Here is a 16,909-nt window from a genome sequence, read left to right as displayed (position 1 = left end):
TTGGAGCTAAAGTTAACAATTGGAGATGGAGAGATTGTTGCTTGAACTTCATCATCAACCTTCAAGTAGGAGGATAAGGGATACCAATGTAGTTCTGCATTTTTCTCATAATTTGTAAGTTGGATTGGGCTGAAATTTTTTGAGCATATAGAAGATGTATTGTTTTACTAATATGAAATTTTTTGTACCAACTAGACAATTAGATCAAGAATTACAGCTAGTTGAAGCTTGTTGCCTAGGATGAGGATTTGGAGAGAAAATTTGAAGTTGCAAAAAAAGGCAAATAATAAGACAATGAGGATTTGTATTTGCTTGTCAAGGACAAGAACTCGATGAAAGCTAAAGAGTAAGTGAGACTTTTCTCAAAAAGAAATAGGACAAAATAGAAATATGTATATTAAGAAAGAAACTGGAATGGCTATTGCCAAAATACAAGAAAACTAGAGACCCTTGAAACTAGACTAGAAGCAAGAAAGGAGTTGACAAGAGTGAAGAGGGCTTCACTCTTGCCTCTATATATACTATCTAACTAGAAGCCACGTGGCGATGTTCTATAAGACCTCCAGTATATGTTGACTTTCTAGGCCACATGCCTTTGCTTGCAAGGCAAGTTTTCTATGGATGGACCACGTAGTTAGCTTGTTCTTTAAGCTTCCAACATGCGTGGCACATGGCTAACTTGTTGACCAAGTTTCTAACCTAAAAGTCAACTATAGACTCCTATAAAGTCAAAGCAGCGTCTATGAAGCTTCTAAGAAGCTTTTCTAGAAGATATTACACAATTAACCTACTTTTACATACTTTTATCTATTCATATAGGTAATTATATGTATGTCCGTGACATTACCCCCCCTTCTAGGAACGAGTTCCACGAGGAGCGGTGATTATATATTGAGAAAATCTAATATGCGGCGAATTGTATTTGCTACATACTCTGATCTTTGTTCTCTTCGAAGATAGTTGATGGGTCCTCTTAGCCATCGATAGTGTCCCATTCCAGGGCGAGAAGACCACCCTGTTATTTGATCACTGTTGAGGCCTTCATAACTTCCTTCAAATAATACATTTGAAACACCATCAGGAGTCGTTCCTATCTCCAATAATATCACCAAACATCGAGAATCTCTTCCAAGGTCGTGATACCAAACGCGTTGTATCTCACCATCTATTCGAGGAAGAACATGTCGTTCTTGAGGGTCTTCATCTCGGTTGCGTCGTCTTGAAGGTTGTGACAATCGCAATGTCTCATCCGGTAAGTCAGCAAACGAAGGTTCTTGAGTTGAATCCGCTGGTTGTTGGCTCTCCATCTAATTAGCGTCACAAAATGCAAAGAAGTTACAAACAAGGATAGGAAATTGAATGTTATCTTGCGTCAATCTTGTCTCTTTTATAAGAGAGGTTTTCATCTTGGTTTTGATGGATGTCGTTGATGAAAAACTTTGACTTTAGCTGATGCATTTGCTAGATTCCTGGATGGCTCCCATGTGCGCTCACTAATATCATATCCGCACCAATGAACAAGATATTCCAGCTTATTTCGGCGCCGCCTTGAGTCTAATATCTCTTCCACCTCAAATTCTTCATTATTATCTACTTCTATAGGAGGCGGTGGCATTTGTCTTCTTCCTTGTATATCCACTGTCTTATATGGTTCAAGAAGAGACACGTGGAATACAGGATGGATCTTCATTGACTCCGGTAGATGTAACCGATATGCAACTGGGTTGATCTGTTCAGAAATAGAAAAGGGGCCAAGCCTACGATAGTCCAATTTGTCACAAGGTCGAGTGGTCTTGATATTGCGACGAAGTAGCCATACCTTATCACCCACGTTGAATTGTGGTTGCTCTTTACGATATACATCTGCATTTATCTTTTGTCGTTCTTGAGCTTTCTTCAACTGCGCCTTCATTATTGCATGTAACTCTGACAACCGATTTGCCATATCTTCTGCTGCAGGATTATCAACTTTTGAAAAATCAAAAGTATCAAGTCGTGGATGATAGCCATAATTGGCAAAGAAAGGTGTTTGTTGCGTGGAGGAATGTACCGTATTATTATAAGCAAACTCTGCCAATGGCAGAAGGTTTGTCCAATCATCTTGTTGGTAGTTGATGGTACACCTTAAATACTGTTCCAAGACTTGGTTTACGCGCTCTGTTTGTCCATCAGTTTGAGGATGGAAAGCTGAAGATAGCTTTATGTCCACTTTTAAAATCTTGAAAAGAGTCCTCCAGAATCTCGACACAAATTGAGTTCCCCTATCCGATATGATATCTTTAGGCAATCCATGATAGCGATAGATATTATCAATGAAAAGCTTAGCTGTTTCTTCACCTGTGATAGATTTTGTACATGGCATAAAATGTGCCATCTTGGTGAAACGATCTACTATCACAAATATAGAATCATAAGATCTTGAGTTTGGAAGATTTGTGATGAAATCCATAGAAACAGAAGACCATGGTTGTTCTGGTATAGGTAATGGCTGAAGAAGTCCGTAAGGTCGATGTCGAGGAATTTTTGATCTTGAACAAATATCACATGATTGTACAAAGTCTTTTACTGACTTCCACATTTGTGGCCACCAAAAATCTCTTGATATGAGTTCCAAAGTCTTATTATATCCAAAGTGCCCTGCTGCTGGAAAGTCATGACGTGCTTGAAGAACACGCAAATGTGCTTTTCCTTCTGGAACATATAGGCGTCCTTCAAAATATAATAGATTATTCTTGAACTCGAACTGAGAAGAATCATGAGACTTGGAAGAATTATTCTCGATATCATAAACAAGAGGGTCTGAGGACATACTGGACTGGATTTGCTTGAGAAAAGTTGAATCAACAGTCAATGTTGATTTCACTGCTCGGAGATGAAATTGCTCCGGTTTCAAGAGGACCGTTCTTTGTTGCTCAAAAGCTGCATCTCCTTCTTTTGGTGCAAAATAAGAACGTCTAGACAAGGCATCGGACAAACCTTGTTGTTTTCCTGGCCGATAAGTGATAATGAAGTCGAATCTTGACAAAGACATACTCCAACGAGCTTGACGACGATTCAACACGCGTGCTGACATGAAATACTCGAGGTTCTTGTGATCTGTATACACAATGACTGGACTAGAAGCACCTTCTAGATAATGACGCCATTCTTGAAAAGAATCCACGATTGCAAGAAGTTCTTTATCGTGGATCTCATAATTGATCTCGGCTGCTGAGAATTTTCTTGAATGAAAAGCTATCAGATGAAGTTTGTCATCTGTTCCCATTTGTGATAAAACTGCACCCAAGGCAAAATCCGATGCGTCTGTTTCCATAAAAAATGCCTTGGAAAAGTCAACACGATATAGGACTGGTGCAGAGACAAACGATGTATTCAAGGCTTCAAATGCTGCTTCCGCTTCTTGATTCCATTGGAATTTATCTTTACTAGTCAAGCGTGTAAGTGGAGCTGCAACTCGTGAGAAGTCTTTGATGAAGATCCGATAGTAATTGGCAAATCCCAAGAAACATTGGACATCTCTTACAGTCTTTGGAATCTTCCAATCCATGATTGTTTGGACTTTCTTAGAATCCATCATAAGACCATCATTTGAAATGATGTATCCTAAAAAGTCAACTTGAGTAGTGTGAAATACACACTTTTCCATCTTGGCGTACAATCCTGCATCTCTGAGTTTTTGTAATACTTGACGAACATGTATTTCATGTTCTTCAACATTCTTAGAATAAATCAGGATATCGTCTAGGTAGCAGACGACAAAATTGTCTAAGAATTCACGAAATACATCATTCATGAGATGTTGAAAAGCAGCTGGTGCATTCGTGAGTCCAAAAGGCATGACATTATATTCAAAATGCCCGTACCTGGTTCGAAATGCAGTCTTCCATTCATCTCCTTCTTTGATCCGTACTAGATTATATGCTCCTCTTAGATCTATTTTTGTATAGATCTTAGCTTGATTTAACTGGTCAAGGAGTCCTGATATCAAAGGTAATGGATACCTGTTCTTGATTGTGATCTTGTTGAGTCCTCGATAGTCAACACACATTCGTAAAGATCCATCTTTTTTCTTTACGAATAGAATTGGAGCTCCTGCTGGAGATTTTGAATGGCGTATGAAATTCTTCGCTAAATTCTCGTCAATATATGTCTTGAGTTCAGCCAACTCATCTTGCGATAAACTGTAAATTGGTCCAAATGGTGGCTGAGTTCCTTCCTTGAGATCGATTGAACAATCGTATGGGCGATGCTCAGGAAGAATATCTGCATTCTTTTTCTCAAAAACGTCTTGATAATCCTGATATTGACTTGGAATGCCACTTGAAGTCTTTACGCTTTCAGAAATAGGTGCAGCATAAATAGCAAAAGTTGATCCTTCTTTTGCTGCGTGTATAAATGCTTTTGCACCTATAGGTGCGAGTTTTACTATACTAGAGTCATGGTTTTTTACTTGGTTAATAGAACTGTTATTAATGCTCTGAGGAAAATCAAGTTTACGAGAAATCCAATCTATTCGAGGATTATACTTTTCTAACCATGATAAGCCTAAAATTACTGGATTAGAGGGAGATCTAATTATATTAAAAATTACGCAACTACTATGACCATTTATTACTACATCTACAGGAAGTGTTTCGTGAGTTACATCTCCAGAAGACAACGGACGACCATCTATGACTTCTACGTGTACAGGTTTAGTTTTTTGTATTAATGATATTCTATGACATCTAGCAAATTCTTCATCTAAAAAACAAGATGAGGCTCCTGAATCTACCAAGGCAGAGGCTTTGTAATTATTAGGTCCTAAACGCACATCTATTATAAAACAAGGAGATGGTTCTGAGGAGAGGATAGGACCTTTATTAGAAGTTGTACAAGATTCCAGCCGCACGGTCCCTATTGTAGCTGGACGTACTCGTTTTCCGACATACTGTCTTCTTTGACAGCCGTACTCCTCATTTTGTAGTTACGTCGCTTCTTTGGACAATGTTGAGCAGTGTGCTTAGGTTCTCCACAATATAAGTACAATCCTTCTTGTCGACGACGAGACTTTTCTTGCTCAGTAAGAGGTTTGAAACGTACCGCATCAATTTGCATATCCTCTACTTCTGAAGGTATGTGTTGAGGAGACGTCGGTGTTGCCATTGAATTGTAGTAACGTTGAGGCCCACTTGTGCGACTCTCGGATCGAAATTCAAAAAGTCGATTGTCGCACTTCACAGCAAAGTCAATTGCTTGACTCAATGTTTGAGGATCAGGTAAATTAAGCATCAATTTCTTTACCTCATATTGTAATCCGTAGAGAAATTGACTCACAATTGTGGCATCATCCCACTTGATATCAGTTGCAAGTTGTCGAAATTGCGAAGCATATAATGTTACTGATCGATTGCCTTGTCGCAAAATACGGATCTTGTTGGTTGCAACACGAATTGCATCATGTTCTCCAAACATGAATCGAAACTCCGCCAAAAAAGCCTCCAGATTATCTAATATTGGATCTCGTCGTTCAAGAAAAGATGAAAACCATGACAATGCTGAACCTGAAAGAAGTGTACCAATGAATCTTACTTGTGACCCTGGAGTTGGATAGCTCTGGGGTTGAAGTTCAATCACTAGTTGGACCTGATTGATGAATCCTCGAAACTTGGATCTGGTACCATCAAACTTCTCGGGCAAGGCAACTCTCGGTTCTCTAACACTCGAAGGGTGTTCCATTCTGGGAGAAGGGACATGGTTTGGTGCAGATGTTGAAGCAGCCCCAATCATCTCTATATCTTCACTTCCTACCATTCTTGTTGCTCCTTGTGGTGGTAAATTGAGTTGATGCATCGCAAGCATTAACTCCCTCAATTGTTCTTGCATCTGTGCCATTGCACTCTTCATTTCAACAAGCTCTGCCATAGTAGCACTTAGAAAAGAGAAGATGTCTAATAACGCTCAAAACAAATAGAAGAGAGGAATTGATAACAAAGAAAATACTAAGAACAATATCAGTTTAAAAGAGGGTAATCCGCAACTTCTAATGCGCTTATGTCTTATCAAGAAAAAAGGGTAATCCACTCTTAATCAAGAAAAGACAAAGCTCTGATATTGTAAGTGTACTCTTGTCAATCTGTCAAGGACAAGAACTCGATGAAAGCTAAAGAGTAAGTGAGACTTTTCTCAAAAAGAAATAGGACAAAATAGAAATATGTATATTAAGAAAGAAACTGGAATGGCTATTGCCAAAATACAAGAAAACTAGAGACCCTTGAAACTAGACTAGAAGCAAGAAAGGAGTTGACAAGAGTGAAGAGGGCTTCACTCTTGCCTCTATATATACTATCTAACTAGAAGCCACGTGGCGATGTTCTATAAGACCTCCAGTATATGTTGACTTTCTAGGCCACATGCCTTTGCTTGCAAGGCAAGTTTTCTATGGATGGACCACGTAGTTAGCTTGTTCTTTAAGCTTCCAACATGCGTGGCACATGGCTAACTTGTTGACCAAGTTTCTAACCTAAAAGTCAACTATAGACTCCTATAAAGTCAAAGCAGCGTCTATGAAGCTTCTAAGAAGCTTTTCTAGAAGATATTACACAATTAACCTACTTTTACATACTTTTATCTATTCATATAGGTAATTATATGTATGTCCGTGACATTGCTTGAAGTAATTAAGAAGAGTGTTTTTGAGCATTTTGCATTGGCTTTAAGCCCTTTTGCATCAAAATTCAAATTGCTCCTTTCTTAATAGTTAAAACCTATTTGTATTTCTTAGATAATTGCAACATACAACTTCACCTTCCACAACCAAGTACTTGATGCATTCCCAAACAAGAAGACACTTAATATGACAATGGTGCCATCAAAAAAATCATACATTCTTAATGTAATTTTATGTTCAACATGTCTACTTAAAATTTTAAGGAATTGGAAATCTTTGCATATATACATATATACATTTTGAAGAAGTGCACACTCATCCTAACACACATTTGTTTGCTTGAATTTAGAAAAAAACAATCAATCAAGTTCTGTACTTATTTGTTGAATTTTATTTAATGTTTTCTTTACTCTTTATATTCATGAGACCTAAATTTACTTACTAATAGATAGATGAATAAATACAATCAAATTATGATATTGTCAAATATGACAAAACTCAAACGGATTTCAGTGATAAACAGGCAATATTAATATTAAAGAATGTTTAATACTTAAATTATCATTACTCTAAATAGCTTACAATCAGAATCTTACATTGGTTTCAGTTAACAATTACTTCAAACTTGAATTATAATACAAAAATTCTTGACATATGTATATGCATATATGCATACATTCAATTTGATATTAAAAAGAATGCCTTAAGGTAGCCAAATGCCTCATTATCTATTTAGAAGGGTGCATGAAAGGATTAATAAGATTCATTCTGTACTGTCTGGAGCATTAAACTCAACGGCCTCAGTGGAGAACTAGACAACGATGTTTGCAACTCCAGTTGTATGGTTTCAAATGGGTCGTTCAAACGCCACCCTTCAGATTGGCTACAAAAAGAAAGTTGTTTTCCATACAGTTCCACAAAGAAAGCTTGTTACACACGACCCTGCTAGGCACCCAACTTCATCTTTCGCATGGTCCACTTATAGCTCTCAAGGCAAACAAAAGGCCACCTCTGAGCAAAACAATAATTGTCTCGACGATATGAACACGACAATTAGGAATGACATTAACAAAAAGCATTGGCAGCCTGACCACCTCTTGTCTGACATTGCCTCTAACAGAAGCTAGTAAGCTCCAAGCTAGTAGTAGAACCTCAGAAAGGGGCAGAGCGCCCGAGGTACCAAAAGACTCATGTTACAAGATGAATTGCTAAGCTCAAAATTGATTTTGTAAAGGGTTTAAAATACAACGGTAATTTCACTAGGTCGTATCTCCGATCTCCAACACGATAATCTTCAAACTGGAAACCCCATCTGTTAGCTACAAACTCTTTGTGGATGTTTGAATCAACCACTAAACGATGACCAGTTACAAGTTGTCTAAAAATAAATATTAACTTCCTTTCCATCGTTCATCTCACTCACGTGGTCCTTAGCTTCTGTGAGAGCGACCTGCGTACACCAAACGTAGTATTGATCAAGTTTCTCAAATCAAACAAGAACATATACGAGAAACAATGGTCGTGTAAATTTCGATTGGTACTTGGAGCTTTTTGTGTTTCGGACAAATCGTGTGAGCAAAACAAGACGTGGAAAAATAATGAGAAACACGCGAGCAGCAATCCTTCGAACCTGGCCGTATTTAGTAAGGAAGTTGCTTGTAAGATTCAAAGTTGAAACAGCAGCATCACCATTCGCTTTCAATGCCTGTGCGAGTGCAAAAGCTCCGGCATCCTAGAAAACAATTGCAACTTCACTGATATAACTACTGCACCAAAATACACTACAAACAATCTCTAAGTAGAAAGAACCAGTCAAAGATACAGTAGCCAAAATAAGCCAAGGCAACGAAAAATCCCAATTAATTGCACTACTCATATGCAGGCTATGATTTGCTTCGTTCAACTACGCCTGATTCAAGGTATCATACATTAAATGTCATGAACTGTGCTTGCAGCCTGGAGATATAGCAGAATGTCTTACCCTAATTTCGTTGAAACCAAGGTCAAGGGACGTTAAATGTTCATTGACTACTTTCAAGCTCTTGGCTAGTAAAGCCGCACCCTGTTTGCACATACAATTTCATGTTAGTGGACGTAGTCTGTATATTTCGGACAATTACGTAAATGACAAAAATTGCTATAATTTCATCATCAATTTGTTGGTGTCCAAACCATACATCATCACCAAGAGAGTTGGCCCGCAGGTCTAATGTTGAGATAGTAGCATTGTAAAGCAAGCAATCGGCGATGGCTTCTGCCCCCTTCACCCCTATCTGGAGATGCATCCAAAAGAACAGCAGTAAGATTCTAAAAAAGTGTGTTCATATTAACTTACAAATTGCAAAACACAAGATAGATCCAACACAAAGTTAAATCCATTGACTTTCTATTTTGTCTACAAATACACCAAAAAGACAAATAAGTGAATGCAACTAGGAGAAATTGGAGAGGTTACAAATATATGAACAAGGGCATTTAAGAAAAAACGAGTAAAGGCAGTCCAGAAAGAAAATTGAATATAGATGGGACTGCAAGGGTGGTAGAGAAGAAGGGTCTTAAATCATCAACTCAAAATCCTAAAGCAAAATATGAACTATAATGGGGGTTCTCAAAACTGATAAACATACCTGGCACCAACCCAACCTAAGCGTTTCAATTTTACCATGAAACTTCAGGGTATCAGCTAAAACCTTGGCACCGTTCATTCCAATTGGGTTGTAGCTAAATTCAAACTGAAGATAACAAGTGCACAGAAAAGTCAATCTTAACATCAGGATTTTCATTACTTAACACGCATCCACAAAGAGGCAACATATTTCCACCGATGCACCCATAAATAATGTAAGACTCGCAGGAATAAATGCTGTGTCCAGGTAAAGCAATCATTGTGAGCCATTAGTAAGTTAGCACTTACAGTAGTGATAGTTGAATTGTCTTTCAAGGCAGCAGCTAAATGAGCGGTTCCTTCAGCTGAAATATTGTTTCCACCCTGTGAAACCAGCAGAAAACTTCCATTTATGACACAGGCATACAAGCACATGAAATGTAGAAAACGGCACGTCATCACAAATTCTTAAAGATCAGTTTATACGAAGTATTAGGGTGGAACTTACCAAGTCTATGGTGACAATAGATCTGTTCCGCTTCAAGGCTTCAGCTATTCTTTCAGCTCCCTGGGCAGCCCAACGAAGCACAACGTTAAGCTATCTACACTCCTTAGGGGATCATTAATCAGAAAAGAATTCAAAATCATAAAAAGGAATAACAATTGAGGGGAAGCTAAGAAAAAGTACTGCTATTTATGAAAGATAGCTTTAAGGGATGAATGCAAATTTCACAAGACATCATTATCTTCAACGCTGACTCTTATGAAAAAGGGTAGTATGAAAGGAAATGAAAATATTGAGATCAAACCTGATCACCAAAGTCATTCATGTACAAATTCAACCATTGAAGAGATTTAGCTTTCTTGATGTACTCAGCGACATGAAACGCACCCTTTGGCCCTATTTTGTTATTTCCAATGTCTAAGTTTGAGATCTTTCCTGCTCAATCATGCGATGAGCCACTTCAGAAAATGTAGAGTATATGAAATGATTATACGATATCGTCTAAGACACGCAGATTTCGGAACCCACAACACACTTAACAATATCCATACGTGACACACTGACGGCACGAGGGTCATGTAAGTGCTTAGTGAATAAAAGCACATATACTGAGTTGGATTAAATAGCAAAGAAATACCTTTGTGGGCCATCAAACCCACCATCAATTCTCGAATGCCCTCATTACCCATGTCATTCCCATGGAGATGCAATTCCTGAGAGTAAGTAATTAATGAGTATATGTGTGTCTTATAAAAAGTTACGTAAGTAAATAAGTACTAAAATCTAGCTATGAAGTGTAGAGCAAAACGGATTGGCCACTCACCCGCAAAGACTTGTTCTCTTGCAATCCTTTCGCGAATGCAGAGCCTCCAAGAGCTCCACCGTAATTGTTGCTGTATTATCAATATTTCCACAACTCAATTATAGTTGAGACAACTAGTAAATTTAAGAGTACTGAGCAGAGCTATAACATTTCTGTGAATGCTACCTCACCCGAGTCTTACCGGATTGTAATACAGGCTAAAAAAATTGATTCATTATAAAATTAAAATGCATAAGGCTACCACCATTAAATGACCATCAAATGATTCCACCTCCAAAAATCAAGTGCTCAACAAGCAAGCATTTGATTACACAAAGCCATAACAGAAGAGCGCTATTTAAAAGACACATAAAATAAGAACTCCTATCTACCAGGGCAAAACCAGATTAAATGTGATGCTAATTGCAATAAACTCAAAAACGACTCAACTTGATTTGAATACTGCGAAGGGTTTTGTTCGTAGTTAAAGCATCTGCAATGGCAGCAAATCCCTGCGAATCGATAAGATACAATTCGTATTAGGCTGGTAAACTTCAACAGCCCTCATCTTGAATAGATTCCCTAATGGTGCTAGTTCACAGCCTTCTGGTGATGCATAACATATTGTTAAAATGGGAATACTTCATACAGTGATAGTGAGATATCAATGACCGAGTTCTGTTACCGCAAAGTCAACAACGTTATTGTTAAGCTCCAAGGTTGTTATGTGCTCGTTCTTCTTCAACATTTCAGCAATGGCTTTAGCTCCCTGTGAAACATCAAATCATATCCAAAACCCCGATGAAAAAGGCACAAAATAAATGCATGTCTACTAATTATATTAGAGTTTGACCGATACCAATGAGCAGTACGTTCAGGTAGGCCAGATCTAACCTCACTTGAGACCAAACTCCAAGTTAAGGTTTCAAGATCTCTATATCGTACCTCGTCACCAAGGTTAATGCTGTTGAGCTGAAGCTTTGTGATTCCTTGATTCTTCTCCAGTAAACCTGCTAGCTCCTGCCACACTGGAACTTTTGAACAAAGGAAAACAGGAAAATTGCACGAGTAACAAGCAGGACGTCATAACACCGTAGACCTCTTAATTCAATTTTAACATGATTGATGTACTACGCTTCTGCTGTGTCCGCTCACAATTCAACCAAAAATTGACAAAATCTACATGAATACATCTACAATATACGGCAGGAAATCATCAATCAGTTATGAATAGGCATGGAAAAGCCATGTGTATCAATATACTAATGGCAGTCGCTTCGGATCTTCTGATGTTTGATGGGATGAAATCCAATCAAAACAGAATAAAGAAACAAATAAAGAAATAAAAGCATCTTCTAAACACCAGACACATGCATCATGAGAGATCCGCACCGCAGCTCCCTCGTCGCCGATACTGTTGCCGGACAAGTTTAGGGTTTTCAAAAACGTGTTTGCAGGCAGCACTTGAGACAAAGCCTTGATCCCAGTGGCCGTGATGCCGTTGGCCGAGAAATCGACACTTTCAGCACTCTGCCTCATCCAAAAAAAAACAGATTACGTCACAGATAAATACAGGGTGTCCACAAGTAGTAAGACTTCCTTGCGCAACAAAATCCTATATGAAAATAGAATACACACGGCCCATGTCCTACACGTTCGTTAATAACTTCTCAGATTGATTCATCCATTAAAATAATTGGCAGTATTATGTTTACGATAGCTAGAATCACAGTCCGAAATGATACTGTTGTATACCAATGAAATCTCTTCAAGACATCAATCTGCATAGGAGCAAGGCGCAGCGAGAAATGTGTACAAACATCGATAAAAATCTTTGAGTAACTACTGACCTGGTTGAATGCCAAACCTTCGGCTAGATACACAAAACCTTCGTCCCCAAAACCTTTACCTGTACAGAAATTGTTAGTTCACAGCGCAACCTTGTGCGGACGTCCATAATCACGATAAGTTTCCAACAACGCTAAGAGAATACATATATAGATATGACCTCTACCAAAATTCGGAAGAGACAATGAGGCAGGATTAGCACTGTAACCTACTATCTCTGCGAAGCTGAAGCCCATGACTAAACTGCTCAACTTTGACATGGGTAAGATGCACGTAGAAATAAAAAATCCAATAGTGTTATTTTATTTTATTTTATTTTTTTCCCCGTACACATAAGCAATAAGCCGAACGAACGGTAGCATGCCACTCGACAATCATTTTTACATGGAACTCAACCTCAGTGAAGTGGACGAAGAAGAATAGTTACGAAGCAAGAAAATTGCACCTGCCAAATCTACTTCACGAAAAGTGCGAAGCTCCCGAGAGAATTCATTCAGTTTCGCCATTGATTCGCGTCGAAACTTCCTATCAGCACCAGCTCCTGCTCCTCCTACTTCTATTCCCGTATTCATTTTAGGCATACTGAGCGAAATGCCGTTCTTGCTCAAGTACTTGTAAACCACTGCCATGTCCACCTGGAGTTATCTGATTGACTACAGAAAATCCCTAGAAAAAGAAAAGGCAATCCAATTCCCAGCACCGCAATAGAGTAGACAAAAAATAAACCCATTAGCAGCAAACATCAATTCCACGTGAATGAGAAGATGTGAGCACGTTATCACACGATGCAAAGTCGCGCGAGAATCGAGATGATTTCAAATCATGTTCTTACAAAATTACAGCCAACTCTGAAGGGAAACGTAAAGGATAAGGTAGAGTGAGATGACCCAAGGTACTTGAAGTAATTTTACAACCATGTGGTGCTTACCGAAACCTAATCCCACCGCAGCTGCAGCGCCTGCCAGCAACGGCATGGACTCGGCATTAAAAGGGGAGGAGGAAGCAGGCTCGTCGGATTCCGTGGTGAAGTAATACTTCTCAGTCTTCGCATTGGATTGCCCGACGGAGCGGCGGGGGCGACTGGAGTCCGCAGCGCGCACGTGGACGCCGGAAGGAGATATTGAGGAGGAGGAGCGAGAGAAGGCGACATGGCTCCAGAGGGATGAGTGCGAGGAGAGAGAGAGCGAGGAGAGGTGCGAATGGTGGAGAGAAGGAGAGCAATTAGGGGAGAGGGTGAGAGCGGGAGGCATGATGGCCAGTGACACGCAGAGAGACACAATTCTGTCAATAGACAAGAGAGCACCACCACCACCACCACCACCACCAACACTCTTTCTCGAGGTGGGTAAGAAGAAGAACAACAACGAGGGACGGATTTGGGTTAGAAACCGACCCTGGCAGCAAGCAGCAACAGCAGTAGTAGTGGAGGCTTCTACTTCTTCTTCTTCTTCTTCTTCTTCGTCGACTACTTGCTCGTCTTCTACTCGTTCTCCACTGCCTCCTCCTTCATCATCATCATCTCCTCGTCGGCATCTGTGAGAGCAACAGCGGTGTTGTCATCGCCCGGTTGCTTTGATGAGGGTGCCTCGTCACTCGCTTGTCGTCGTCGTCGCCATCCGCTCCCGACGCATCTCATTTTATAGCCTCCCTCCCTCCTTCCGCGCTGGAGCTGCCTTCATATGCTTCCTCCGTAAATGTACGTAGATCTCGTGGCGCACCTATCTCAATACATAGGTATGTATTTATCGTATGTATTGTATTGTGTGTATGGATTATCTTGTGCATGAAATCTTGTGTAAATTCGTACTCAAATTACGTCTATGTCCTTATCTGTGTATAGATTGAGCTTAATATGCAGTGTGTTTATATTCCTCTGTATTGGTCTTTACTTCAATGACCAAGATCTATTTGTTTACAGATTTTATGTTTTTTATGTTATTTTTTTCTACGTATTTAGTCTTTTATGATGTATTTACTTTCACATTAGTTTTTTTTCTTTTATTTGAGAGAAAAATAAACTGAAAATTTTAAATATACCTCTCAAATATCCTAAAATATTAAGAATATTCTTTTATTTTTAAAATTTTCAAAAATGACTCTTGTATCTTATATGAACAATTATCATTGACAACTTTACTTAATGATCATGCTAACAAGTATTGTTGGTGTTGTACTATAATTTTTTATAGTATGTAAAATTTAACTAAATCATATAATATATTTATAAATAATGATGTGTATTAGAGTGGTTAATAGGTTAATTTAAAGAAAGTTGATATAAAAAAAATTATTTTGAGATTTATCTATTTTAATTGTAGTGTTTAAATTATATAGAATTTAGATATTTAATATAAAATTTAAAGAAATGATTTGAACTCAAAGATGAAGATCTAAACTTCTAAGAAGCTTATTTGGAGAAATAAAAGCAAGATATGGATGGATGAAGGCAAGGGATGAAGGTCTTCATCTTTATTGGTCGAAAGTCATGCCTAATAGGCTCTTAGGAGACATTTGAGAATCAAAAGCAAGAATTGTAACTTCAAAAGGGGCATTTGAGAATCAAAAGTAAGAGTTGTAAGGTTTAGGGTTTGAACTACAATTTGTGTTCAAATTTTAGAAGGTTTGAAATTAAGGTGATGAAGTTATAGCTATTTGAAATTAAGGTGTCATTTAAAGACATATTGTTGTTCTTTTGAAGTGCAAGGAGTTATACAATAGCTTTTGGAGATTGAAAGATAAGGCCACAAAGGTGATTTTAAGATCCATATTTTTTGCAAAAAAATTGCTACATTTGAAGTTTGTATGAAGGAGTTATAGAGCGTTGAAGACAACATATGTAATTCAAAGGTAATAAGTGAGTCATTTTGTTGATAGTAATGGCTAGAGCCATATCTTGAGTTTTCAGATGAATTTTTGGCTCAATTTTTTTAAAGATATGAGTCATCAAGTTGAAAATCTACATACTAAAATTTATGGTATTTGAATATTTAGTAAGCACGTAGGTATATATAAGCAAGGATTTGAAGCTACTACTAGGATTTTGGCAATATCTCAAGATCCTATAATAAATTTTCAATTGAAATTTGTTTTAGTAATTTTTTAAAGTACATCAGTACTTTATAAAAATTTCAATTTGTTTGAATGGTCCAATCATGAAATATGAGCTCTTAAAGTTCAAAGAAAATTCACCTTCATGATATAGAAGGATTTAGAATATTTTTATTACATTTTGGATGGTCTTTGGTACTTAATGCTTTTGTATTGATGTAATTAATCATATAGGAATAATTTTATATATAAACTTGGTACTTTCTTATCTTGAAACTTGATTGAGCAATTAATGATAGCTAGAAGCCAAATGCTTTCTTGATGCAACTCTCTCTACTTGTCACATATATATACATATTTATAGACACCTTTCTTTTTATTATGCTAGCATGACAGAGCTTGCTGAAATGAAGAGTGCAATGGCTCAAATGTAAGAGAAAATAAGAAAGTTAATGCTTGCAATGTATCAACTCAGTCTATCATGATAAGGAGCAAGAAGATTATCAGGTAATGAAGATATAGAGATGATTGGAGTTGCTTCAACATCTACACCAAACCATAATACTACTCCTACAACAGAACATTGTTCAAGTTTCAAAGAAATAAAAAATTAGATTGCTTGAAAATTTTGATGGCACAAGATCTAAGTTTCAAGGATTCATCAATCAGATACAACTCATGATTGAACTACAACGTCAAAGTTATCCAACTCAAGGATCACAAATCAGGTTTATTGGAACATTACTTTCAAGTTCTACTTTATCATGGTTTTCAACATTTCTTGAATGACGTGATTCAATATTGGATAATTTGAAAGCATTCTTAGTGGAGTTTCGATCTATGTATGGAGAATATGATGCAATCTATATTGCAACCAATAAGATTCGTATCTTGCAACAAGGCAATCAATCAGTGAAATTATATGCTTCATAATTTTGACAATTAGCGACAAATATCAAGTCAGATGATGCAACACTCATCAACCAATTTTTCTACAAATTATAAGATGAAGTAAAGAAATTGATACTCAATTTACTTGATCCTCAGACATTAAGTCAAACAATTGACTTTGTTGTGGATTGTAATAATTGACTTTTTGAATTTCAATCTAAGGAATATAAAGTTCTTGTATTCAATCCTTAGATCAAAATTTAAAAAGTCATCCCTTAGATTCAATCTTATAAGATTGATTGAATAATCATATAGATGATACTCTGAGAGATTATCTACATTCTTCTTCTCAAAAACATCTTGAAAATCTTGATATTGACTTGGAATTTTACTTGAAATCTTCCATCATTTAAAATAGGTGTGGCGTAAATAACAAAAGACAATCCTTCTTTTGTAGCATGCAAAATTTTTTTTGCACCTACAGGTACAGGTTTGGCTACACTAAACTCATGGCTTCCCACTAAATTAGAAAAATTCTTAATGATGGTTGAAGAAATATCA

At 37.6% G+C, this 16,909-nt stretch overlaps 1 protein-coding gene across 1 annotated transcript in view; it reads right to left on the bottom strand.

Annotated features, from left to right (window-relative positions):
* Positions 1–7,842: 7,842 nt before the first annotated feature.
* LOC112291694 (uncharacterized) overlaps positions 7,843–16,909 on the bottom strand; it is a 28,227-nt gene continuing 19,160 nt past the window's right edge. The window contains exons 2-18 of the mRNA XM_024539493.3: positions 13,338–13,942; positions 12,855–13,031; positions 12,412–12,470; positions 11,954–12,091; positions 11,507–11,581; positions 11,247–11,330; positions 11,012–11,073; positions 10,583–10,652; positions 10,397–10,472; positions 10,064–10,194; positions 9,763–9,822; positions 9,564–9,638; positions 9,277–9,381; positions 8,827–8,922; positions 8,631–8,711; positions 8,280–8,381; positions 7,843–8,099 (exon numbers count right to left, since the gene is read on the bottom strand). Coding sequence (XP_024395261.2) covers positions 8,028–8,099; positions 8,280–8,381; positions 8,631–8,711; positions 8,827–8,922; positions 9,277–9,381; positions 9,564–9,638; positions 9,763–9,822; positions 10,064–10,194; positions 10,397–10,472; positions 10,583–10,652; positions 11,012–11,073; positions 11,247–11,330; positions 11,507–11,581; positions 11,954–12,091; positions 12,412–12,470; positions 12,855–13,031; positions 13,338–13,942 — 2,068 coding nt within the window. The 3' untranslated portion in view covers positions 7,843–8,027. The remainder of the gene's footprint in view (positions 8,100–8,279; positions 8,382–8,630; positions 8,712–8,826; positions 8,923–9,276; positions 9,382–9,563; positions 9,639–9,762; positions 9,823–10,063; positions 10,195–10,396; positions 10,473–10,582; positions 10,653–11,011; positions 11,074–11,246; positions 11,331–11,506; positions 11,582–11,953; positions 12,092–12,411; positions 12,471–12,854; positions 13,032–13,337; positions 13,943–16,909) is intronic.

This window comes from Physcomitrium patens, chromosome 14 (genome assembly GCF_059467195.1).
Source record: "Physcomitrium patens ecotype Gransden chromosome 14, ASM5946719v1, whole genome shotgun sequence".
NCBI classification, from domain to species: domain Eukaryota; kingdom Viridiplantae; phylum Streptophyta; class Bryopsida; order Funariales; family Funariaceae; genus Physcomitrium; species Physcomitrium patens.
Note: the sequence above shows the minus strand (reverse complement) of the source record. Positions and strands in the feature narration are given on the sequence as shown.